Source organism: Echinops telfairi, unplaced genomic scaffold (genome assembly GCF_000313985.2).
Source record: "Echinops telfairi isolate 266 unplaced genomic scaffold, ASM31398v2 ScPeMD7_53;HRSCAF=182, whole genome shotgun sequence".
NCBI classification, from domain to species: domain Eukaryota; kingdom Metazoa; phylum Chordata; class Mammalia; order Afrosoricida; family Tenrecidae; genus Echinops; species Echinops telfairi.
Genome location: NW_022103951.1, coordinates 5,797,669 through 5,824,067, shown reverse-complemented (window position 1 = coordinate 5,824,067; position 26,399 = coordinate 5,797,669). Strand labels below are relative to the sequence as shown.

Sequence of the window (26,399 nt, the reverse complement as noted above, 5' to 3'; positions counted from 1 at the left end):
AGGAATATTGTGCTTCATCAGTGGTATACTTCATCCTGGTTGACTCATCCCTTCCCTGTAACCCTTCCATGAGGGGATGTCCCATAGTCTACAGATAGGTTTTGGGTCTCTTTTCCAACCTCCATTGTTCTCAACCATATGTTTTTTGTTTGTTTTGGGTCTTCTGATGCCTGTTACCTGATCCCATCGACACCTCATGATTGAACAGGCTGGTGTGCTTCTTCCATGTGGGCTTGTTGCTTCATTGCTAGATGGTCACTTGTTTAACTTTAAGCCTTTAAGACCCCAGACACTATATCTTTTGATAGCCGGGCACCATCTGCTTTCTTTACCACATTTGCTTGTGCACCCATTTTGTCCTCAGTGATTGTGCCTTCCTAGGATTATTTTACTTATGTGTGAGTGTATACACGAAAATCTCATGTAAGCATACAAATTAACTGGGGCTCTTTCAGAATCAACTGGCTCCTTATTAAAAAAGTAGATTAAGATTCAGTATATCTGGAATGGAAAGGCATAGTCTTAGCTGGGGGTCATGCTGGTTCTAAGCCCTGGATAAGAATACTTTATTTAAATATGGTGGGTTACAGTTGGGCTGGTAATCTCAAGGTCAACAGTTTGAACCCAATAGCCACAGTGTAGGGGAAAGATGAGGCTTTCTGCTCCCAGAAAACATGGAAACCCCAGGGAGTAATTTTATACTGTCCTATAGGGTTACTGTGTGCCAGAATGGACTCATAGCGGCGGGCAGATGTTTGCATACTACAGTGAGAATTTTTTTTTTACATTGCTAATCACATTTGATTGTCATTTGTGTGGCAGCGGCCAGAGACATGTTCTTCTGGTTTCCCATAGAGTGGTCATTGCAAACCAAATATAAGCTGGAACTAACTGAGAACGGGGCAGCAAATACTTCCTTTTTCAAAAAAAATCCTTCTGAGTCAGAGATTTTGGGAAATGACTTCATGGCGCCCTCTTAGTGGGGGCTTCTCTCCGGGGCTGCTTTACTTTTCACTATTTATTGCTAATTACTGCTAATTCAGGAAATGGGGCTGGGGGGGAGGTTGGGAGAAGAGAGAGATAAAGAGAGTGCTTATGTGTTATTTTCAAGGACTATTGCCAAGTCTGATTTTTGTTTTGTTTTACACACACACACACACACACACACACACCCCTCTGAGCATTAGGCGGCAGTGATTCCGTCATTAGGGTCAGATCTGTTTCTGGCCCAGTAATAACTGCACTCAGAGCGGCGGGCCACAGCGTCCTGTCAGGATATTAATGTCATCGTGCCGAGGACCTCAGCAGCAGCATTGTCTCGCGGCGGGAGCTTCCCCCTCATTCCACCTTCCAACTCTCCCGGGTCTTGCAAGGGGCGCCGAGTCTGAGTCATGCTTTGGCGGAGAAGGCCACAAACACACACACACACACACACACACACAATCTCTCTCGATAGATAGATAGATAGATAGATAGATAGATAGATAGATAGATAGATAGATAGATAGACAGACTCACCTAGTTCAACGCGGCACCATTGTCAGAGTGGGTTCGGGTCTGCGTGACTGGCCAGAAAATCACCCAGACTTTTGAGTCCGACTCACCTGGCCCTGGCTGAACTGCCATCCCTTCTCATAGTGGTTCTCACACTGGGCTGCACATTGGAACTCACTGGGGAGACTTAAAGACAATCCTTAATGTGGGGTCCCATCCTAGAAATTCATATGCAGGCGGGGGCTTCAGAAAGTGGAAAAATGGAAGTAGCAAACAATGGAATTTTCCCATGAGCTTTTGGAAGGCCTCTCGTAATTGGTTTTGGGTTTTTGGTGGGGGTGGGGTAGCTGAGACCCACCGACTCCCTGATTGTGAGGAGCTCCTTTTCCTTTACTGTCACATGACTAGAGGCCGCTGGCCTAGAGGTGCGCTGTGAGGGTGACCGACATTGTGAGGAGCCTACCTCGCATGAGGGTAGGGGCACTGAACAGGCTGCACTTCTCCACCCTCCACGTCACTTCTGCCGTACTGTCTCCTCCTTGGCAACCATCAGGCCCCATTCTAGCCACTTCCCCCATTGGTCTGGCTCACCGCTGCCCATTCGACAGACTCTCTTTTGAACTCATTAGGGACATTTGCTGCCTGGTGACCTGTGGAACCAGCACCTCACTCACACCTCACAAGCAGTATTTTAAGACTGATGACCACACAGACCGGGTGGTAGATCAGGGTCTGGGCACTGGAGTTTGACAGCTCCTGTAGGGGGCCGATTAACCAATAAGCAAGAGGTGCACAATTTTTGATGTGGTGACGTTGTGCTACAGATTCGTGAGTAAGCACAAGTAAGCCCATGCATACCTTTGCTTCTTGGGTCATTCATCCCTGTGCTTGCTGCCGGAGTCTACCCGATGTCACTGGTCTATCCACTCACCTCCTCAAGCGGTGACTCTGCTCACCCTCTCATCCACCTCATCTGCTTCTTCCCACAGAAGTTAGCCAGCGTAGAATTCACCTCCTGGGAACACACTTCAGAACCTTCCTATGGTTAGGCACAGCCCAAGCCCCGTCCCTCTCCTGAACCTCCCCTCCCCACCCCCCCAGCCTGAGGTGTGCCCTACTTCGGTGAGGTATCAGGGACAAACTTTGTGTGTCCTCCTGTTTGGCTGCTTGGGTCTGCAATATCAGTGTTTATACTCCTGTCTCATCTTTGCTCCATGGAAAGTTACTGAAAATCAAGAACAATATCTTTCTCACCTCTCCATCTCCCTCACACCTAGGACCAACAGTGTGAATGTAGGCACGAAGAATGGGTTGGCCATTACAAATCTGGCTAGACTAGAGGATGTACACTGGTACAGATAGGAACTGGAAACACAGGGAATCCAGGACGGATGATCCCTTCAGGACCAGTGGTGAGGTGGCGATACCTGAAAGGTGGAGGGAGTGTGGAGTAGAAGGGGGGAACCGATTAAAACGATCTATATACAACCTCCTCCCTGGGGGATGGACAACAGAAAAGTAGTTGAAGGGAGACGTCAGACGGTATAAGATATGACAAAATAATAATAATTTATAAATTATCAAGGGTTCATGAGGGAGGGAGAGGGGGGTAAATGAGGAGCTGATATTAAGGGCTCAAGTAGAAAGCAAATGTTTTGAGAATGATGATGGCAACAAATGTACAAATGTGCTTGACACAATGGATATTTGTATGGAGTGTGATAAGAGTTGTATGAGCCCCCAATAAAATGATTGAAAAAACAAAACAAAAATAAATGGGTTGGCCAAGGAGGATAAAAGAAGGGTCCCTTGTGAACCTACAATGTGTTCCTGAAAGAAAAAAGCCTGCAGCCCAAATCTGAAGTTATTTGTCTCCAACTAGATTCTCTAACTGGAGGGGCTGGGCTCCCATTGCTTTGTATTCCTCCTGGCATCTGGCACAAACCTTGGCCTATAGGAAGGGCTCAGGGACTGCTTCGTGTTCTGCTCAGGAGTAGAGATGTAAAGCCCAAAGCTCTAAATTGAGTATGTGATTCTCAGTCATTCTTTTAGAGCTTATTATAGTGGTCTCAACAGAGCATGGGCAAAGGCTGCATATTGCTGGTTAGGACAGTAGTCTCCCAAGGGGTGTGCACATTCTTTCCATCGTCCACTGGATCCAAGAGAATTTTAGAGCTTCTGTTTATCTTTTTTTTAAGTTAGAAGATAAGTAGGTTTTATTGCTTTCTAATGTGTAGGTAGACATGGTTCCGTCATTTGATGCATATAGCATACAAGATAGGGTTGATATCACCCTGACTTGTGTGTTTCCATTTGATATTTTGTCAAGCAATTGACATGTTCCTGTGGGTTTATGGATGATATTATCTGGTTTCAAGTAATCCTCCCCATATGGACAAGGGATTTAAGAAATTCTTGAAGCGAACCAGAAACAAAAGTTATTAATAATGTAAGCACAAGACAATGGCAAGAAAATAACCGCTCCCACTCCAGATGATAAGGGAAAGGCAATGGTGGTCTAACCAGTTTGGACACAAATATAGTCCTGACATGTTGAAACAGCCAAGACGACTATCTGAAATTTGGATTTACAGCCACTGTCATTATTGTAGAAACCTCATGCTATGTGGCTACTGCGTCCTACAGAATTAACTAATGGTGCTTGAGGAACCGACTAAGGATTTGAAACATATATTTTTGTTTCCTTATCTTTCTAAATTCCTGTTCCTGTGTGTGTTTGCAACTAGCCCCACTATCTGTGTCCATTAGTGTATCTGTAAGTAACATACATGTGCATGCATTGGGTATATATGTTGAAAAACATGTTACTTTGAGAGGAGTTCATGTGGACTGTGTTAGAGCCCCATGCAAAGGCGGGTGGGGGTGTTCTTGATGGGCCAGCTTGCTTCTCCATGCCACACTTCTCTCACATGACTGGCTGACCCCAGAATGGGTGTCATGAGTCATCATGGTGATAACGAAGCTGGGGAGGGGATGGACCATTATAAAGCAATCATCACGATTGCTTAAGCCAGAAATAACCTTAGGCCGCACATGCATCTGAGGTCAGGGCATGCTTTTGCTTATAAGGAAGGCAACGCTTGAAGATTTTTAATAATACCTACTATGAGCATTACATGTGTGCTTGGGGTTGTTCATATGTTTGGAAGTAAATAACTACCCTCTCAAAAAAAACACACAGCCTAGAATCTCCTCTCTGGCAAGCCGTCCATGACTTCTTTTGATTCATAATGACCCCAGGAGGCAGTGTCCGTCCTCACTGTATGACATGGAAAAGTAAAATCAGAGCGCCAGGGCATCTGTACAGTCGTCTAGAGCCTTGGTGCCCATCTGTGTAATTGGTATAGGCTGATAGATTGCTGTTTGTTTCGAGAGGCCAAGAGCACATCTGCGTGGTAAGAAGTCACCAAATACTTAGGAGGCACTGACAGCTCCTAGACCCGGAGAGCTGAGCACCAGTGCATTCTGGGCCCTTAGAGGGAAAACATAATGCTTACTCTGCAGCGAGGGCTGGAGTCTGCATTTTCTCGGTCTGTATTAGGTGGGGAAAAGCAAACCGATGTTGGACACCTTGGGTTGAGCTTATTGACATTATATCACTTCCTCGAGTAAAAGTTCTGCATTTGTACATGAGCAAGTTCTTCTGTGGAATATTGCCAACAATTTTTCCCAAGGTGCTCTGTAGAGCATCGCATATCGACCAAAAATACAATAAATGCTCATCTTTCTCTTTCTCTCAATCTCTCTCTCTGTTAACAGGACCATTGCCAACTATTTAGTGTGGAGGATGGTTTATTCCAGAATTCCAAACCTCAGCAGGCGCTTTCAATACAGGTGGCTGGAATTCTCAAGGGTAAGTTGAAGGATGTGGCAAGGTTACATTGCTAGATAAATTTTACTTGCCGGAACGATCTGTATATTAACTGATTGAATAAAAATCATCTTTAGGGATTGGAGAGAAGAACTTTTGCAGTCCAAGTTCTACTAAAACTTAATTTAAAGAATTTTAGCTATCATTTGCATGTAGTGAAGTACATGCAGATGTACATCCAGCTCTACTTGGATAGTACAATATGAAGGTATTTAGGATGGTACTTGGTACAATCCCATCACTTTGAAACTCTCCCTTTCTTAACATTTCTTTTCAGCATTCGTACCTGGGCCACAAGAGTTATAGTTAAAATATTTATAAGTGAGGCATTTGTGATGTCCTTTCGTTTTCAGTATGTTGCGTCCTCAAAGCACGTGCACGACAGATGGTGGTTCCATCTGACTACTGGGGTAGAGCATTGTCTGTTAACGCTGTCTGCATCTTCACTCTTGGAGTCAGGCCTGATTCCGGTAGGCCAAGTAAGCCTACACGTAGTCTCTTCTTCAGAGGCCTTGCTCAGCTGCCTCAAATGCTTTCCTGTCTCCCTCACCGGGCTCTTCTGATCTTTGCTTCTCTTCCAGCAGTCTTCCTCTCCTAATGTACACAGGTGCTGCTCTCTTCCCCTTTGTTTCTGAGCCTTTTGTCGGAATAACTCTCTGGTGACTACCACTAGAGGGCTTCAGGCTTCTGTGCCTTCTTTTGGAGTGGCATTTCAAGTTTATTTAAGTTTGCTTTCCATTTCAAGTTAAGCAATGACGAAGCTTATTAGCTATGGTTTCACTGAACAGATGTTTTAGATTCTTCATGGGCCATCACTCTTGAGGGAGTACCTCAATCATTCGGAATATATTTTAGCCCTATAAAGTTACCAGAATATAAAGCTTTATAGAGAACAGCAACAACAACCACCAGCCAAAACAAACAAAAGAACCCCCGACTACATATATTTAGGTTATGTAAAAGGGTTAAGCTGAAGAAACGTAGATCTTCTAGGCATGTGTGCTTGCGTATATTTTTAACTCCTCTGGGTCACATGGAAAATGGTACCCAGCTGCTTTCCTACCCCACTGTGAAGAGAATAAGAGCGAGCGCGGTGTAAGAAGTAGTGTGTGAAGAATTGAGGTTAGGTATGAGGGGATGTTTCTTGAGTGTGATGTGCTAAATATAATGTTGAATTGCCAAAGAAGGTTGTGGGATCTCTTTCTCTAGAGCTTTTAAAAATAGACTCATTTCTTAGCCCTGAGAGGGGTGCTGCTACCAGAAAGTAGAGGAAGAATAGACGAACTTCAGTGTACATCCTTTTTCTGTGCCCAAATAACCTCTGTCGCTAACTGTGCATCCCTCTCACCAGGCTCCCCCCCCCACACACACACACACACTTCCAAGGGCAACTTACATTATATTTGTTTCTCTCATTCATCCACAAGAACCTTCCAAGTCCTGCTTGGGGACCTCTTCACGTGGTTACAGATGGTGTCCAGGGACAGATGGGAAAAGTACTTACATCTATAGTTTACTGGGCTGTCAGTGGGTTCTTCACGATGGCACCATGTCAGTATGTTCTCTGGGGTGTGCATAGTAGTCTACATTCTCCTGGTCTACCTTGGGAGTATACTGCCCAGAGACATGGAAGCCTCTCTGAGCAGGACACATCATCGTTTCCATTGATTCTAGACCTTTCCTGTTAGAAATGTTGTTCTCAGTTTTCAATACTCCCTTGGCACTTGGGCAGCATCCTCATGTACCTGGATTGCCTCAATACCTAGCTTGCTGAATGGAACATCATAGAGGAAGAGGAGCCCTACATCATTTTTCACTTTGAAACTGGTTTTCTCTGGCTGGCTGAGCTGACCAGGCAAGTGGATGAAGGTCTGCGAGCTTTTGTAGACTGTGTTTTCTACAGGTGCATTGACTTTTCTTTAGTCCTGGGTTTGCTCCCAAGTGAGGCTCAATTTGACTTCATGATCTCCCACAGGTAATCCAGGGGACCACAACTTTGTTGCCTCAGTGGGACAAATGCGTCAACTTCATCGAAAGTGCCCTCCCTTATGTGGTTGGGAAAATGTTCGTGGACGTGCACTTCCAGGAAGACAAGAAGGAGATGGTAAGTCGTGCTTCCAGTCACGCCAGTTGGCCCATGGCTGCCTTCCAATTCTTCTAGGGATGGGTCTAGAGAGCAGTGTCGGTTCCAAGAGAAATCCCGGCCGTCCATTGATTCACTCAACACTCAGCCATTCACAAGTTGTAGAAAGTCGTCATGAAAATGAAAGAATCTAGAAATGAGAACATAAACATGGAACGATGCCACATAAAGTCAGAATTGATCCGGCAGAAGCCAAATGTGTGAAGGTCGTGCTTAGGGAAAGAGAGGGCCCTAGATCATATGATGATTGAATAGCTGAACTTTGGTGATGACGAAAGGTAGAGGTATTCTCTCACACCTCTTTGTTTTAGATACTAGGAAGCTGGAGATCCAGAGATGAAGGGACTTGCAATTTCTGAAAAAATGACTTACTGGCTCTAAATGAAATGCAAGTTTGCTTTTCTCTTTTTCTGTCATCCTGTCTCCCCCAAACTTCAAAGGGGTAACATTTAACTACACCCAAAATGCTCACTGTCTACTTATTTTTTTTTTAATCACAAACCACCACCACCACAAAGCTCCTTTGAACTTGGACATGTCTAAACACATGTAAAAATTAGAATAGTGTAATGAACATCCACATACCTATTTTTGATTGCCATAATGGAACCAATGATTCTGTTAGCTACACCAACTAACGAAAGCTTCTTATATTCAACAGATCAGTATTGAACAGGTATTATATGGTATATAGATCTCTGGTGGTGCTGTGAGTTAGGCATTGGGCTTCTAACTGTAAGGTTGGTGGTTCAAATCCTCCGTCTGTTCCATGGGAAAAAGACAAGCCTCTGCTCCTGTAAAGATTTACAGTCTTGAAAACCCTACTTAGCATCAGTCGAAATCAACTGCATGGCAGTGGCTTTGGCTCAGGAGTATATGCCAAGCACTGTTATAAGCACCTGAGATATTGCAGAAAATAAAACAAAGGCTTCTTTCTGCCCTCATTGAGTGTACATTCTGCTGGGGGCATCCAAAACCCAAACCCAAACTCAGTGCCATCGAGCTGATTTCAACTTGTAGCAACCTGATAGGACAGTGTAGAACTGCTCCTTTGCATTTCTGAGGCTGTCAATCTTTATGAGTGCAGACCACCTCATCTTGCACCCACCGAGCAGCTGGTGGAGTTGAACTGCTGAGCTTGTGGCTCTCAGCCCAACATGTAATGCAATGGGGGTGGGGGAGTTGATATAAAACCAACACAATCCATGCATTAACAAGTGTGTTTGAAGATGATAAGGGCACTGACAAACAAAATGGAAAGACAAAGGGAGATCAGGGTGAAGCGCAATTGGGAGCGTTGGAGGGGTGTGTACGGGCAGTGGTTGTAGGGTCGAATAGGAGGGGCAGGGGAAACCTCACTGGGAAGATGACATTCGGCAAAGATTTGAAGGAGGCGAGAGAATTAGACACGATCGACATCTGAAAGAAGAATGTTCCAGGCTGAAGGACCCTGAAGCAAGGATAGGCTTGGGTGGTCTAGGAATCATAGTGGGAGCAGAATGTGCGACCGGGAGAGACAGTGAGGTGGCAGGGATGGGGACCTGTTTGCTGTCAAGGGCTGTTGGGATCTTGACGACTTCATTTGCAGGCATTATTGGTCAAACTCACCCCTATTGTGCTGGCTGGAATGGCTTCACCTTGGGGAGGCATAGGATGTCAGCTGGTAGTGATTTCATGGGCTTTATCAGGCCTTAGGCCGGCTGTCCCCCACCCTGGAGTTAGAGTGATAATGGGTGTGATTTTTGTAAGGCCTCCTAGGCTATTGTTTCAGTGTTAGGTTTGGGTGTTGAAATGAGAAGCAATTACAAGGTGTTGCTGGCATGATCTGGTTTATGTTGAAAGGATCTCTCTGGCTGCAGTGTTGAGAAAGATTGTAGAGCAGCGGTTTTTCGACCTGTGGGTCGTGACCCCTTTGGGGGGTCCAACGACCCTTTCCCAGGGGTCGCCCAATTCATAACAGTAGCAACATTTTACAAATGGCATGAAGCAAACTCTTTGATGATTAACTCCAATCTCTCTAGTCCATCAGATGTGACTACGAGAGGAGCAGTTTGAATGCAGGTGGTGAATAAGCACTGGATTTAAGGGTATAAAGGCTCTCAAGTCATGTTAATTCACATGTTTGGTAATACCAAGTGATTTTTATATTTATGCACAATAGATAATTTATATTATATGCAGGGATTTGCTCAGGGATACCATCAATCTATTTACCTCAGTTAATGTTTGCTATTTGTTTTTGGAACTATCTTCTGATCCTTCGGAGAACTTTTTGCCCAGTTTGAGAGTTTATATCACACTGGAAAAATTCCCTTGTTGCAAATCATTCCTTTGAGGATTCTTGTCTTCTGTATCCTTGTTGTATCTCTTTCACTCGGGGAGGACTGGTCAGATAATCACAGTCGTCCCATTATAAGCTCTGGGAAGAATATGGAAAAAGGGATAATGGAGGGTGGTTTGGGGTTTTTTTGGCAGTCGAAGAATTTTAAGTAATATGAAAGCTATGTGGGTTGTTTTTCTCAGTCTTCATGTGAAAGGCCATTTTTCATGCACCAGGGTGTGACATTCTAAAATAAAGTTGATTTTGGCGTCACTCTCTCCTTATTTGGAAGTACATGAGGGCAGTGTGATGTTTGTCCATCGGTTCGACCTGGAATGATTTGCCTCTGTTAGGCTGAAGCTAGTTGCCTCAGGGAATATGCAAGTTGGAAACTTCCAAGAGAGAAATAGTTTGGCTTTTTATAGCCTTGTTTCGGGGCTCCCATCCAAGAACCACCTGGAACCTCTGATTTACCAGCAAAACAGTCTGTATTATTAGCTACAGCCCAAAGAAGAAGAAAAACAGAAGATCCCCAATGGGACACATTCCAGAGGCTCTAACACCAACGAAACATGGCTATTGTTTGATCTCTCCAAAAAGTTTGTTAAGGAAATGAGTGTGGCCGGAAGGTTAAACTTCAGGTACTGTATTAGTCTGGGTAGACTAGAGAAACAAATTCATAGACACTCATGTGTACAAGAGAGAGTTTTTTTTATAAAACAGCAATTGTATATTGAGAAGACACCCCAGCCCTGTCCAAATCAGGTCCATAAGTCCAATATTACCTCATATGTGGATACTAGTCCATAAATTCCTCTTTAGACTCACACAGCCGTGCAATGATGCTGAATGCTGGAAGATCAGAGGACAGTGGGTGGAATGTTTTGTGGATCCAGTGGTGGTGGGAGCATCTCAGCACTGGCATGGGTCTCCATGTGGTTCCTCCAGCTCTGGCTCCTTCAGCGTAGCTCCATCTGGCTTGTCATCAGGAATGTTAAACAGAGAGAGTGTGTGTCCTGTCTCCAGGGAGGAAGACAGGAATTTCCAGAATCCTCAGGAGAAGGCCATGCCCACATGGAGGCTTCATTGGCTATAATCTGATTAACAGGTTAAACTCCACCCCTTCACTCTGAATAGTATCAAGTTGACACCAGATTATGTAACTACCACAGGTGCTTCTTAAACGTCGATAGATACGTGAATCACAAGAGCCTATGAAACTCAGGATTGATGAACCTATAGGGACAGCAAGTAGAATAAGGGTTCCTGAGGCAGGGGGTGGGAGTGGGTGGGCAGGCGACAGTAGGGGGTGGGGGGGTGGAAAGGGGATCTGATATCAGAGTTCAAGAAGGAAGAGAATGCTTTGAAACTGATTGTGGTAGTAATTGTACAATACTGCTTGATGTGATTGAACTATGGAACAATAATGAGATCTGCATTAGCTCCCAATAAAATGGTTTTGGAAAAAGAAAAAGAAGCATACAATAACTCAAATTCAGCCAACAGTGTTGCCTGGTAGGGAAGATGGTATTTAATGAATAAATTCCAATGGTTCATAAAAAAGAAAAGAAAAATGCAGATTGTGATTGGGTGTAGAGTAGGACCCAGGGATTTTCTTGTCTGACAGGCTCCCAGGGAAACTTAGTGGCCCAGTGATTCAGTGCTTGGCTGCCAATTGAAAGTTTGGTGGTGTGGACTCATCATCTGCCCTGGTGGAAAAGATGAGGCAGTCTGCTTCCTTGTAGACTACAGCCTTGAAAACTCTGCGGGGCTGTTCTCTTCTGTCCTGGAGTTTTGCTCTGAATGATGGAATAGACCCTGTGGCCAACATTCGTAGTAGACTCTCCCATGTGATGCTTCTGGTGTTGGTCCAGGGACTTCCTTTACGTAGCAAGAGCGTAGTGTCATTCACTTGTTTGTAAATAGCGACCACCAAAAAGAAATAAAATAAAAATCAAACCAAACTTTGGTCGTTCGTAAAATCACATAGGGGCAGTTGACTTGGAGAGTCATGCCCCATTTGCCAAAACTGGTTGCATTCGTGCAAGTAACTGTTTAAAATGTTCATATCATTGAAAGCGTTTGTGATTTAGCTTGGCTTAAATGGTCTGTGCCAAATCCTGTGTGAAGGCCTGCAGGCTTGCTTGTTTTGTTGAGCTGTTTAGTTTCCCTTTGTAAACTGGGACTTGGATTCCTCCCCACGATTCCTTGCTCTTCTCCTCAATCCTCCTGTTTCGAGGCTCTGTAACCAAACCAAACCAAACTTGTTGCCATCGAGTCATAGCGACCCTACAGGATAGGATAGAAGTGCCCCCGTGAGATTCTGAGACTGGAACTGTTTATGAAAATAGGGATCCCTGGCTTTCTCCTGTGGAGCAACTGGTGGTTTTGAACTGCCGACTTTGCAGTTAATAACCCAGTATGTAACCACTGTGCAACCAGGGCACCTAGAGGCGATATCGAGGCACTTAAAACTGCGGGGCTGGCCCAACTGCTCCCTGGTTGGCAGTGTACCGGTGATCCAGAGGGGAGTGCAGAGGAGCCATGTCCTTTGAGGCTTCGTTTGCAGAGAAGAGTCTATGAGGGGGGTTCAAAAAGTTCATAGAAAATGAAAATGGATTTCCCCCCCCCACAAACTCTTAAAATCCTCTCTGTATTTACCCCTGTAGATATCTGCCTTTTACCAACAATCGCTTTAACAGCCAGTGTTCTTCCTTTCTACTGGGGAATATAGCATCCCATGCTGGTGCCTTTTATTACTTCCCTTGTGCAAGTATGTGTGTGTGGTGCATGCATGGATATGCGCCCCTCACCCTGCACTCACTCACTCACTCACTCACTCACTCACTCACTCACTCACTCACTCACTCACTCACAACTATGGAATGCATCCAAATTAGAAACGGGAAGACTAGTGTGTAGAATGGAAGAGTCCTTGCATAGAAAGCCACTGGGAAAGGGTGCACAGACCCATCTCCTACTTTTTGTGAAACCCAGCTTTCTCCCATGGGGGATGCCCTCAGGCCTTGCCACCCTTTGGGGGACAAGCCAGGCAGAACTTTATGGACAGCTGTTTTGTGGTTTGAAGTAGCACTCTCCAATAGAACTCGAGTGTGACCCTCCTCTGTGATTGAAAATGTTCTAGTAACCATGTTAAAAAAAAAGGAAAAAGAAATAGCTAAAAGTCGTTTGAATACTATATTTACTTAACCCGGTATATCTAGGATGCTATCGTTTCAGCAAGTAATGAACACAACATTTTGATGTGACAGTTTTTATCTTTATTTTGTACGAAACCATTGCAATCCCATGTGTATTTTATACTTAGAACACATGTCAATTTGGCTTCCCTACATCTCAAGTGTTCAGTTACCACATGTAGCTCAGTGGCTGCCATATTGGAGTGTGCCAGTTTAAACAATCGAAGGGGGATCCCTGGAGTTCCATCTGGCAGGCTCGGTCCCTTAGGGAGAGGGAGTTAGTAGTGAGAACTTGGAGAGTGGGGTTATTGGTCCCTGACTAACCGGGTTTCTTGGAGGGCTTTCATATCAGAGGGGAAGACTCAAGTACCCACCAGGAGCCATGGCCCAGGAGCAGGAACTACTTGGGGAGGATCTTTCAGGTACCCTGGAAGGCCAGGCTTGGAGGAGCAAATAGATTCCAGATTCAGAGGCAAGCAGACTAGGGTAGGTTCATGTTGGCTCAGGGGCTGGGGGCGATGGATCTGAAATGTAAAGCTGCTCAGTGCCTTCAATTTGCATAGCACCAAGTCAAGCCAAAAGCCAGGGGCCCCGAGCTCAAATTCTCTCACAGCCAGCAAATAGCGTTAAATAACATACACGAGTCAAGCTGGCTGCGTGTAGGTACAAACCAGGGTAAGTGCCATGATAAATGGCAAATGACTCTTGGCCTCAGTGCGTGGGCCATACAGCAGTGAGAGGGGGTGCATGTGTTCTCCAGGATTCGTCTGAGCATGAATGCCCACCAACTGTTTCCATGGCAGTAATGCAGGCTCAGGAGTGCTGGTTTGGGCCTGAGAGAAGTCAGAAATCTGGAATGTTACACAAAATCTCCCAAATGTTAACTGTTGGCCGATACCACGTAGGCCAAACCAAGCCACTTTGTCACTTTACATTCACGGTTGCTTTCTCTCTGTCTCCGTTCTTAGCCAATCTTCCGAACTAAACATCAGGACCTGACCAGTCAGAGGACTTCTCGTTGTTTAATATGAATTTTATTTACAGATAGCTCTTTACAACCTGTTATACTTCAAGATGTTTCTGTTCTTCGCTCTGATAAATCCTTCAAGGATTTCCTCACACTTTCACGTTTCCATGTGTCGATGAAGATTGTGCACAATTTAAAGGCACAGCGTATGAACATAACTTCCATGGAAGGTTCCATAGAGGATAGGGACGGGAGATGGTCCCAGAGATTCCATGATGTGTTGTCACTATAAAGAGACGGTACTCGTCTCTGTCTTTTACAAGTCATAATCCACATGACCTAAAAGACAGGATAGAGGATTAAGTATGTGTGTGTGAGATGTCTAAAGTTGTTGCTGGCTAGGATTCTTCTCCATTCAGTTTTGTGATTATGTCTGTAATATGCAAGTAGGTCCTAGGTAGATGTTCAGCTCAATAGAGAGCAAGTAAAGATCCTGACAAGGGAGAAGGTAATGGATTGCCACCATGGACCTAGTGTGGCTGTGCTGGCAGGTGATAATGTTTTTAAAGCCTGGTAATCATAATAATAGTAACTAATTTTGACGAAGGTCTTACTAGGTATCTGATACTCTTTTTCTTTGCTATATATGTATTTTATTTTTAGATATTGCTCTTTATAACCTGTTACAAGTCAACACATTTCTATTCTTTGTTCTCATCAATCCTTCAATGATTTCATCACAATTAAAGTGCATAGCAATATCTACTTCAGTGCATAATAAGAGTAATGAAGCATTTTTTCTTGAATTATACATGGAGGGTATATATATTTAAATATTTATCTAATCTCACAACCGTTCTTTCAAAACGTTTTATTGCAATTTGGGTGACAGTTTAGAGAACTAGTTTTCCAGTCAACAAAATTTCCACTTCCCTGTCCTTCATGCACATTTAGTTTTTAGACATTGACTCTAGTCCCCACAATGGACCAGCACTCTTTGCAGCTCCTCCCTGTATTTACAGTTTCCGTTTCTCCTTCTGTTTTTCTTCCTCCTTTCTGAACTTTATCCTGCAGGCAAATGTGGCCCTTTTGATCGTTGCTAGCGAGGGCATACCTCCCCTGTGTTAGTGTTCACCTTCTAGGCCTGCCTAGCATTTGCCTGGAAGTGAAACCGCAGGAGCATGAAGGGTGACCAAGGGCTATTGTCTCTGGGGTTCCACCAGTCTCAGTCAGACCAGTAAGCTTACTCTGTTTCCCAGGATTTTTAGTTTTGTTCCTCATTTCCCCCTATTCTAGCTAGGACCTCCTATTGTGACCCCCTTTCAGAGGGATCAGCAGTGGTAGCTAGGCATTGTCTAGGTTTTTGGGTTGTGGCGTCTGACTTTCATGTGGATTATTAATCCTTTGGACTAATCATTTTCCATGTGTCTTCGATTTTCTCCACTCATCTTTGCCCAACACCCAGAATCGTATACAGAGAGCAAAGAGGTGCCGAGAGATCAATGGTTGCACCGTAGATGGCTGCTCACAAGCTTTGAAGACCTCAGTTGCTTCTCATTGCCTATGTAGACTATGTTATGGGCTGCCACGCTTCTAAGTGCTTTCAGTGTTAGCATATTTAATCCTCACAATAACCCTACAGCTATGGTGATTGTCCAAAATGTTCAGATGAGAGGACTGAGGCCCAGAGAAGTGAAGTAATTTCCCCAAGGTTACACAGCATGAAAATGGTTTAAGGAAGGCTCAATCTCAAGTGATCTAGCTCTAAGCCAGTGTTCCACTCCCTGACCTCTCTCTGAAAAACAGTTGAATCATCACCAATTTTATAAGTGGAATGTGGAGACCTGAAACTTCTTAGCGGCTCATTCTGTAATGAACTCACCCTTCTCAGGAAATGATGTGATTATCTAGTCTAGCATTAAGAATATCCTAATTGTGAAATCATTGTAATAAAAACAAAAGGCACATAATTCCTCTTGCTTTCTTATCGACTGGTAGGAAACAGTTGGAATAGGTTCTGTTACCAGTTTTTTCAAATTTTAAAAGACAAGCACAGTGAAAACCCAATTCAAATTTAAGAAAGTGAAACTGCATTTTGCGTTCATATAATTTTCAGAAGAAAACCAATGAGAAACAAACTGATTGTCAGAGATTGAATCTAAGAGCCACTTTCCGGGCATAGATTTGCCTTAGCGTGTACACTGAGCTCAATTTCCAGTATTTTCTATATGCATCATTCATCATTCCAAAGGGTGATCCCTGATGTTTGGAATGGTGACCCCAAGCCGCTGTCAGTTTTTTCATCAAAGGGGACTTTTTTACTGTTCTTTACTTAAGAAGGCAGAAATGCAAACATATGCACCGAAGAACAATTTTATATAATGTGTTGATGCAAAGAAAGTTTTTTCTGCTCTAACTACAGTTTTGAGCAAAATCAGTTAAATTGGAGCTCCCATTTGAACATTTTGGCTGAGCTAAGTTCTTCTATATTAAACCATATCTCATTTATTTCATTATAGACACTGTGTCCCCAAACTACTTATCTTTATTCATAGATCTCAACTCTGCCAATTGGCTTTTTTTCTGCTCCCTCAAATTTTCTGCATTTTCTTGGTTATAGGATGAGCCATGAAATTAAAGTTAAAAGCATTGGTCTCCTGTTATGTATTAATTCCTTCTATACACAGAGGGTTAATCCAGTTAAGGAGGAACACATCTTTTATTAAACTTCAGATTTCGACTTTATTAAGTAAGAACCTATTCCAACTATTTCCTACCAGTCGATAAGAAAGCAAGAGGAATTATGTGCCTTTTGTTTTTATTACAATGATTTCACAATTAGAATATTTTTAATGTTAGGGTGAATTAATTACAGAATGAGCCGCTAAGAAGAAAATCCACTAATTGCTCCTACATCCCAGTAGCTTATTCTCCCCATGCCCTTTTATGATTGGCATTGTTCATGTCCTCAAATAATGTTGTTGATGACCTACAGTGTCTTCCAGTTTTCCGGGCTGCTCTGTGTAAGCAATTTCAGCAGTAATTCTTCTCCTAAGAACAGGTTTCTCATCCCACCCCATCCTGTTGCAGCTGGTGCTGAGGATCTAACTACCCACATGGGTCCAATTGCAGTGGTGGAGTTTGAACTTGCCACCTCTGAACACTAGGAGTTCAACTCATTAGTGAGTAAAGAGAATTGAATTGTTGTACTGCCATTAATATCCTTTAAGTTCCCTATTTCCCCTGCTTACCATTTCTCTCGATGGTTGAGTAAATGGCATGTAGCCATAATGTTGGTAGCAGAAGTCATATGAAAGTCATTCACATACATGCCTTATAGCAATGTCCTTACACTGATGGCTTCTTCATGCCTTGCAGATGGCTGCTGCTCACAAGGGTTAGTCTTAAAAAGCCTGCTATGATCAAGGTAGGATCAAGGTCCTTTTGACACAGGTCATGCACAAAAAGGGAGGCTCTTCTCTCTGGCTACCAAGTGTCCCTTGTTCCGGTTTGTCTAGTAAATGGTATGAGTTATTATCATCATGATCATTTCCTCTGGATCTTTGCTGAAGACCTGTCTAAATCCAGGCAAATAAAAATGATTTGGGGTTGAAAGGGTTCTTGATAATAAAACACTGACCTTGTATTGCAATTACATCCAGTTTTCCTGCAGAGTTGCATCGGCATCTCATGGCTCAGCTCTAGTCTTACCAATGTGATCAAGTGAGTTAACCGCCTCGAACCTCTATTTCCCCATCTACAAATGGTGCAGTAGTTGCCTACTGACGCAGTAGTGCTACGTAACAAACGATCACAAAGCTCTCCTGGCATTCACCAATAAGCACTCATTGCGGATGCATCTGGAGTCAGTTGGTTCTCATCTGGGCAGCACTGCTTATTTTGGCTAGGCTTCCTCGAACGTCTGGGGTCAGCTGATCTAGGATGGGTTTGGCAGAAGTGTCTGGGCTGACTTGGCTCTACTCCGCATGTCTCACATCCTTCAGCCAGCTAGCCTGGGCATGTTCTCCTAGTGATGGCAGAAGGGTAAGAGAGCAAGCAGAAGCATGCCAGGCCTCCTGAGGCCCAGACTCAGATCATGGCTGCAGTTTGTTGGCCAAATCAAGTCACCAGGCCAGCCTAGATTGACAGGGTAGGGAACTAGCCTGCATTTTGAATGTGGGTCATGGCTATAGGGAGGGAGAAGAATGAGGGCCATCGTGGCAGGGGAGGACAAAAGGGGTTAAAATGGTACATACCTCAATTGGTTTGTAGTGAGAATGAAAGGAGATAGTCCAAGTTGAGGGCTTGGCACCCGACACAGAGCAGCTGCCCAGTGAATGTTAGTCACGGTCATTACTGTGTGCCATGCCTAAACGCTAATGAGAAAGATCAAATTCATCCTGCCCAAGCTCTGCCATAGACTGTGGTAACTCTGATGCACTGGGACTGCCTCTTCCTAGTTCACCTTCTAAAAGGGGGAGAATGAGGGAGGTGCTTGGTGGATTTTGCTGTTGCTAGTTCACCATATGAGCCCTGGTGGCACAATGATTGAGTGCTCAGCTCCTAGCCAAAAGGTTGGCAGGTTGGAACCCAGCCAGGGCAGAAAAGACTAGTTGGTGCCTTATAAAGATACAGCCTGAGAAACCCCATGGAGCAGGTCTACTCTGTCCTCTGGGGGTGCTATCAGTCGGAATTGATTCCCTGGCACCCAACAACAGTCTCCCATACAAGTCCATTGTAGTACCTTTCAGTTTGGGATAAGGATCATTTTAATGCTAGTACCCCGGCCACATTCCAGAACCTACCCTATCATTTAATGCTAAGTCTGGCTCATAGGAGAGTCTCATGAAACTACTCAAGGAGCCAAATATAATTTCTATAACAGGTCCAGGTTTCACAACTCTCTACGGGCTAAATCTTGTTACAACACATGTCATCAGACCCAATGCTGGCAGCTCCTTTTAAGCAACCTTTGATCAAGTGATACCCAGCAAAACAAGTAATTTAGATAGCTCATTGGGAAATCTTTGAAAAGAAGTGTGGACACTACTCCTGCCCGTGTTCTTGAGTACGATGCCACGATGATGACACATTTGGCCCATCTTGTCTGTTTGTTTTCTCCATCTCTGGATAGCGTTGGATGCGGTTGCCTTTGCCACGTATTGTTGCCCACAGTCTTTTCAAGCAGATCTGAGCAGACCTGTGGAATGTACGGGAAATTCAAAGACCCTGTACTGGAAATTCTGAACGTCAATGCAGAAGAGCGTGTTGATGTTCTTTCTACAGACCTGAATCTTGCCAGTGCTGTGGGGGTGCTCACCATAGCCAAAGCCTGCAACATAGCAAGTCTGGTGGACTTATAAATCCTCCTCTGGTTTCTGACCCGTTCCCTCTCCAAGGTGGGAGGGTGGGGGGCAAAAAGAGAGAAAAGATGGTGGGTTATAAAATTAGAACACAATGGATCTGTTCCTAGCTAGTAAAATGCAATTTTACTACTTAATACTCCTGCTGAGTCTTATGGATATATGATTCTGGACATATGCTTTCTGGGAAAAGGACACGCTAGATTCCTGTTCAACCAAGCTAACATATTTTGTAGACTGATGGGGACTCAAATAAGCTTGGTTTCTTTTGCCAACATGTTTAATAGCTATCCAAATTTATTACTCCTAATAAAGTAATGTGATTTTTTTATTAGCTCACTGATGTCTCTCTTCGCCTCAGTTGTTAGACACTTCAGATTTGCCCAACTCTCTTAAGTTTTTCTGCTTTATTCACCTCTCCCAATTCAATGTGGATTTCTCCTTTATTTCTTATTTTAATGCTCTTCTTATGTTTTTATCAGGAGTCAAATTCCATCTTTTTTTAGAGATAGCCACAGTATACTGAATGAATGCTCAATATTTATCTGTACATTCATTTATTTAAGGTCTACATTGCTAGTGAAGGGATGATTTGCAGAAGAAGAATTTTTGGAGCTCTGCCCACCCACCCCCCCAAGATTGAGTCCTCTTCCTTCAGGGTTAATCACCTCAATTACTGATAACTATTCCATTCTTCACAGGCATGTGATCACAACTTAGTCAAGTGGTTCCAGTCCTGTCCTAGACCAATGGGAAGATGATATATTCTTTATCTCATGTCTTATTAACTTATTACTTAAAATATCTATATTAAAGAGGAAAACCTATGAACACTATGCTTTTTAGATGAGAATCTTTAGTAAAATTATGTCAGTTTTAGATTGATGTACATCCAGCCTTGAAGATTTTTTTCTCTTTCCTTTATTCTCCTTTTCAGAATACTATTAGCATGTAATATTTCAACCAGATATTTTATTTTTATATCTTATTGTATTAGGCTGGGATCTCTAGAGATATATGAATTCTATATCAAGAAACTGACCCACACAGTTGTGGAAGCGGTGAAGTCCAGTCTGGTTCAAGTCCATGGATCTGATGCTATGTTGGAGATTTTTCCTGACTTGCACAACTGTTGGGGCCAACCAGCCAAGGAGAAGGAAGACCACAGGCTGGTGGAGGCAGAGGTGGATGAATCCAAGGCTAGAAAGGCAGGCTATGACTGCAGAATAGAATGAACCCAAGGTTGGCAGGCAATATGGCAGGCCACTGATAAGCTGCCAGGGTCATTGATCCAGTATCTGGACCAGCAAGAAGAAGTGATTTAGTGTCTTATATAGTGCCAATCTGTATAAGAGTAGGCCACACCCAATGAAACTTCCTTTCAGTTGTATTGATCTGTGACCTGATTAAGAGGGTAGTAAGTCAACCTATTCTTCCCACAACCGCTCACCTGCTCACAGAGGAGCCCATCGTGGAGTTGATTTTATTATGCTAGATCACATCATAGAAGAATCCTAGCTCAGCCAAGTCTATACAAAACCTAACAATCACACTTATTTATCTATTGAGATCCACCCCACCCCCTCTTAACTCTGCCCTGGTGCCATGTTGTCATCATCCAAACCAGAGTGGACTGCTCCAGCATACTTAGTCATTAGATTCCCACTGAAGTTTAGATTTGGATGCCGGCTGCAGCCAGTCTAGAGACATTGGGTGTACATCATATCCTCTATCATACATACACATTTAGCAACCTACTGATGAGTTCCGTAGATGGATTCAAGCTTTGAATTACCAAATCAGAAGAGGCATCTTTTTTTTTAAGTGACTAGCTACAAAAATAGTCCCATGTCTTTTTCTAACCCAGACTATCAAATCCCCCATTCATATTTGAATAATCACAAATTATCCATGAGTGAATTTGGCAATAGTTTTCCCTTCTACTTCTGGAATGATTATTATACATTATCTTATATAAGAGACGTTGAATTAAAAGTCAGTTCTTTGCTAGGTACTCACTGGCGTTCACTTTTGAAAAGCATAAATCAGCCAACTTGGTATCTATTTATTGATTATCTGCTATATGTCTGTTAGCAGGAGATATGAAATCTTAAAAGTGCCTTTTACATTTGCAGAAAAGTTTCTGATTTGCTTATATAGCTAAGACCACAATTCATCTAAATCATGGTTCCTATTCTCAAGGTTTCCAGAGCTTACTGGGGGGAGGTCTAGTGAATGCACAGGAAAGGCAATTAAGCTCTCACGTGTGTTGTTCTGATGATCAGCCTCACGGGAATCCAGAGGAGGGGTCAGAAGTGGTTGTGAGTCTCTAGGATTCATGAATGAGGTAGGAGTTGAGTTGGCCTTATAAGATTTTTTTTTTTTGGTCAATTGCCAGAGACAAAGCTTTGATGGAAATTCTGACAGTGACGTGAGTGAATGGACCCTTCTGCTCAAATCACTGTTGGCATATGACCCTTCAAATTAGCAGGACTGTCTTGACCCAAGTGTTTAGGAAAACACAAAATTTCTATGTCCATGTGATGGGAGAAAAGGTTAAAGAGACGTCAAAAGAGGAGTGAGTGAGACAGTTTATCATTTACTAATATTGGAGAATATTCTTTTAAAAATAAGCCCATGGTGAAAGGGTAACATGCTCATGCTAATAATCCATTATCCTTTTTTTGTAGCTTGATTTCTTTTTTATTAAGTATTTTATTGAGGGCTATCACACCTCTTGTAACAATCCATACATCAATTGTATCAAGTACATTTGTACATATGTTGCTGTCATTATTTTCTAGACATTTATTTTCTATTGAGCCCTTGGTATCAGCTTCTCTTCCCCATCCCCTCCTACCCTTCTGCCCCCTTGATACATTATAAATTATTATTATTTTCATATCTTACACCAATCACTGCCTCCCTTCCCCCACGGTTTCTGTTGTTTGTTCCTGGGGTGGTGGTGTTGGTGTTGGTAGTGGTTATGTGTCATCACGATCGGTTCCCCCTTCCTTCCCTCCATTATCTTTTAATTCTATTTCCCCAAAACTTTTGGAGCTTCCTTGTCCCCTCTGGGCCAAGTCCTGGAGCAGAAAGACTGGAAAAGGGAACCCACTACGGAATAATCCTGGTAGAGGAATGAACTAACAACTGCCTGTGAACTAGCCAAAGCACTGTATTTTCTCAGGGCAACTTCATTAACTCGGAAATGAACAGATGGTTAACCAAGTCTTGCTTTGCCTGTAGGGCCCTTATCCTGAGCCTGGTGGATTTTACCGTACGAACATGAGTTAATTTTTGTATATTGCACTCTCTGACTGTCAATAAACATTTTCTATGGAGAACGTCACCTTCTGACTTCTGCTGGAAGTGATTTCTATGAATGTTATACCTTGGGGTGCTAGGCCATGGGTTGGCAAAGAAAGTCTTTTTTTTTTCCTCCCTCATTTACAAATTAGACCAGGTTTTTGCTGCCTCGGGGAGCATGATTAGGCTGAAGGTGATGTGATTATGTGGTGCTGTAGAGTCGTCTGAAGATAATCATCAGAAATGTTCTGTGATTTATCTCCCTAGTTCCAGCAGGCGAACATCCTGATCTCTCTCCTTTGCATTGACATAGGAACCCATGGCATTACCTTATCACCTTCAGAGCGTTCCCTTGTCAGTCAAGTTTGCTGGGTGGTTCAGCACCACGTCGCAGAAAATGTTAGATGGTAAATCTGGAAAGCTTGAACAAAAGAAAAGAAAGGACAAGAAGAACCTGAGAACCTCTGATGGGCGTGGGGTAGGAGAGTCGTTGCCTCAAAGGGCCAGGGCAGAGACCACAGGAAAGCAGAAAGGGCAGTTGCTCACTGAGGCTTTCGCATAGATTAGAGGATTGGGTTCTCAGAGGATGGATTTAGGGGAAGCAGAGGCTGCGGAGGCAGGGAGGTGGGCGGGGGGGGGGGTAGAGGAAAAGCAGAGGAAGCAAGGAGCTGCAGTTGAAGACATGGTTTGCCATTCATTTTCTGGGAATGGGCAGACAGCGTTTTGGCCTCGTTTTGTTTCCATTTAGAATGCCAATTAGCAGGGCAAGAGCTCGGAAAACCTGTGTAAAATATACTTACATGTTTAACGAGTCCAATCATGATGATAACATTCAGGGATGGCCAGTGAGGGTCCTCTGAACCCAAGCTTCTTAGATACCTCTGGAAGGACTCAGCCTCATTTGAATAATAAAACCCAAGCTCACTGCTATTGAGTGTGACTCATAGTAACCCTATAGGGGTTTTTTTTTGTGTGTGTTTTTTAATAACAAGGACAGCATTCAAATGCCCTCAAGAGAATAGGGGCAAATTGAAAAAGCCACCACACTGATTGCTGTTGAATCCATCTGTTATCATGTCGAACTAGTTACTCCATAAGGCTTTTCTGGCTGTGATTTTTGTGGAAGAAGGTCAGGCCTGCCTTTGGTGGTGCTGTTGGGTGAGTTCAAACCACCAACCTTGAGTTTGATAGTTGAGTGCAATCTATTTGTGCCAGAGTCCCCAAATTCCAAAGTAGATATTGACCAAAGGCCTGTCGGACTTCTTGTTGTTGTTCAATGTTATTGAGTCGATTCCAATCCATAGCGACCCTCTGTACCACAGAAGGAAACGCTGTGAGTACAACCATGGGCTCAAACCCAGGGAGAAGGGTGAGGCTGGCACAGGACTAGGCAGTGTTGGGTTCGGCTTTTTTCCCTATTCTTGATGTGCTTTCTACTCTCCACCAAGGAATGGAGAGGAACCCTATGATTGCCCTCATGACCCTTAGCTGAGACCACCTGGGTGAGGCAGTGAGTTACATGTGGAGCCAGTTCCTAGCGTTGACCTTGTTACACAGGAGGTCATGGACTAGCAGAAATGTTTTGCCACATGCTATGGCCATAAACCTCTGTGGCAAGGTACTAAGGACTGCAGGGGCAAATGATCTAGTCTTTAGATATTCCCTTGTCACCAGATGACCTTTGCTTGTTTTTTTTCCCCCTTAAATGAAGGTGTCTACATTTCCTGTTAGTTCCCTTTGGCATTTGAAGGGACACTTCTGCAGAGGACCCCCAATAGCCAAAGCTCCCCAGTGTCATTTCAGTTCTGTGGGGGTGGCTCTTTGTTTCCTTCTCTGTCCGATTCGTGACTTCCCTTGGACCAGAGGCTGTCAGGCCTGGCTTCACGGTATAATCACCTGGGAGAGCTTTGGAAATTTCCAGTGCCCAGGACACACTAGACTGATGACATTAGCATCCTAACGCCTAGGCCCCAGGGTTTTCCAAGCTTTCCCCTCCACCCTTGCCCCTCCTGTAAAGATCGCAATGTTGTGAACTGCTAGTGCAAATGATTTAAAGGACCTGCTGTCTGTCGGCTTGGATTTTAATCATGTCCTGATCCCAAGTTGAGGTTTCTCTTCTTTTCATGTTTTCACTAGGTTGAGAAGAAATAGCTGTGAAGCTCCCCCACCCTTTCCATCTGCTGTTTGTTCTTATTTACATACGATGGAATCCAGCCCACTGATTTACAGCTCCAGTTCCCTTACAACTGTTATTGAACTGAAAACATAGCTGAAAACTTATTAAACAGGAAAAAAAATTGTTTTGAGCTCCATGCTGACAATTCACTACAGAACCAAGGAAACACTTCAACCTCCTCCTTTTTTAATTTTAGAATTAATGATAAAACTTGATTTATAATATCACAACCCCAAATGGAAATTTTAGTTCTCATGCCAAACACACACGTCTCATTCTTTCTTAGGTATTCCCTTAAGAAACAAAAGCATTAATGATGGTGATTGTACAACATGGTGAATGTAATTTATGCCACTGGTGGCAACATATGTACAAATGTGTTTGATACAATTGATGTATGGATTGTTATAAGAGCTCTAAGAGCCCCCAATAAAGTGATTTATTATTTTAAAATGGCTTAAAATGGCCAATATTATATAGATTTTACCAATAACCTTTACAAGAACATTTTTTTGTCACTGTGTTAGACAGGGTTCTCTAGAGAAACAAAACCAGGACACAAAATTTTGCACAAAGGAGTATAACAGCTAATTAGTCCACACAGAAGTACAGAGGGCTCAGTTCAACTCACTTCCATGGAACAGTTAATATACTGGAAGTCCTTCAACTCGCGAAGGGTGCTGGGTCCAAGGTCAAGGAAGCAGACAGCTAAGTCTTCTGTAGAGCAATTCAGGCAGTCCTGCCACAGGCAGCAAACAGCAGGGCAGGTTACCAACTGTCAACAGCTCAGGAACTTAGGGAAGCAGGCTGGATGAGATATTGAACTCAAGCAATGCAAGATGACAGGATCTGACAGCCTTAAGCTCAAGCAATGTACACAGCAGCAGCATGGCGAAGCAGGTTTCAAAGGAAACTTAAACTCTAGTGACACGATTCACGGGTTGGCTGTCCCACAGTAGTGTAGCTCACAAGTTGAGGCAGAGAACTAGTTAAAGCAGCAGCACGCTGGTCTGATCACCAGAGAGCAGGAGAGGGGCAGGGCTTGCTGAACCATTTACTGTATATACTCCAGTATAAGCTGAGTTTTTCAGGACATATTTAATGCAGTTTTTGTGGCAAAATTAGGTGCCTCAGCTGATATTTGGGTTGGCTTATACTCGAGTATATACGGTATCTCTTTGCCTTCCAATCAAACTGCGATCTTATTAATACCATATGTTCTTATTGACCAGGTTGGCACAATAAACCTACCTATCACAGTCACCAAAGACAACCGAAGCATGGAGGCCTTGTGTCTTGTATCTCTTTTCCTCAAGTCTTCTCTCAAAACTCATGGCCAGTGAGTGGATGCCAACTCGTAGCGACCCTATAGGACAGTGGTTCTCAACCTTCCTAATGCCACGACCCTTTAATACAGTTCCTCATGTTGTGGTGACCTCCCTAACCATAAAATTATTATTATTATTTTAAATCATTTTATTAGGGGCTCATGCAACTCTTATCACAATCCATAGATACATCAATTGTGCAAAGCA

The 26,399-nt window shown here is 43.5% G+C and overlaps 1 protein-coding gene across 1 annotated transcript in view; it reads left to right on the top strand.

Annotated features, from left to right (window-relative positions):
* Nucleotides 1–26,399, top strand: part of PHEX (phosphate regulating endopeptidase homolog X-linked) — a 228,764-nt gene that overhangs the window by 77,603 nt on the left and 124,762 nt on the right. The window contains exons 10-11 of the mRNA XM_004709915.3: nt 5,275–5,368; nt 7,362–7,490. Coding sequence (XP_004709972.1) covers nt 5,275–5,368; nt 7,362–7,490 — 223 coding nt within the window. The remainder of the gene's footprint in view (nt 1–5,274; nt 5,369–7,361; nt 7,491–26,399) is intronic.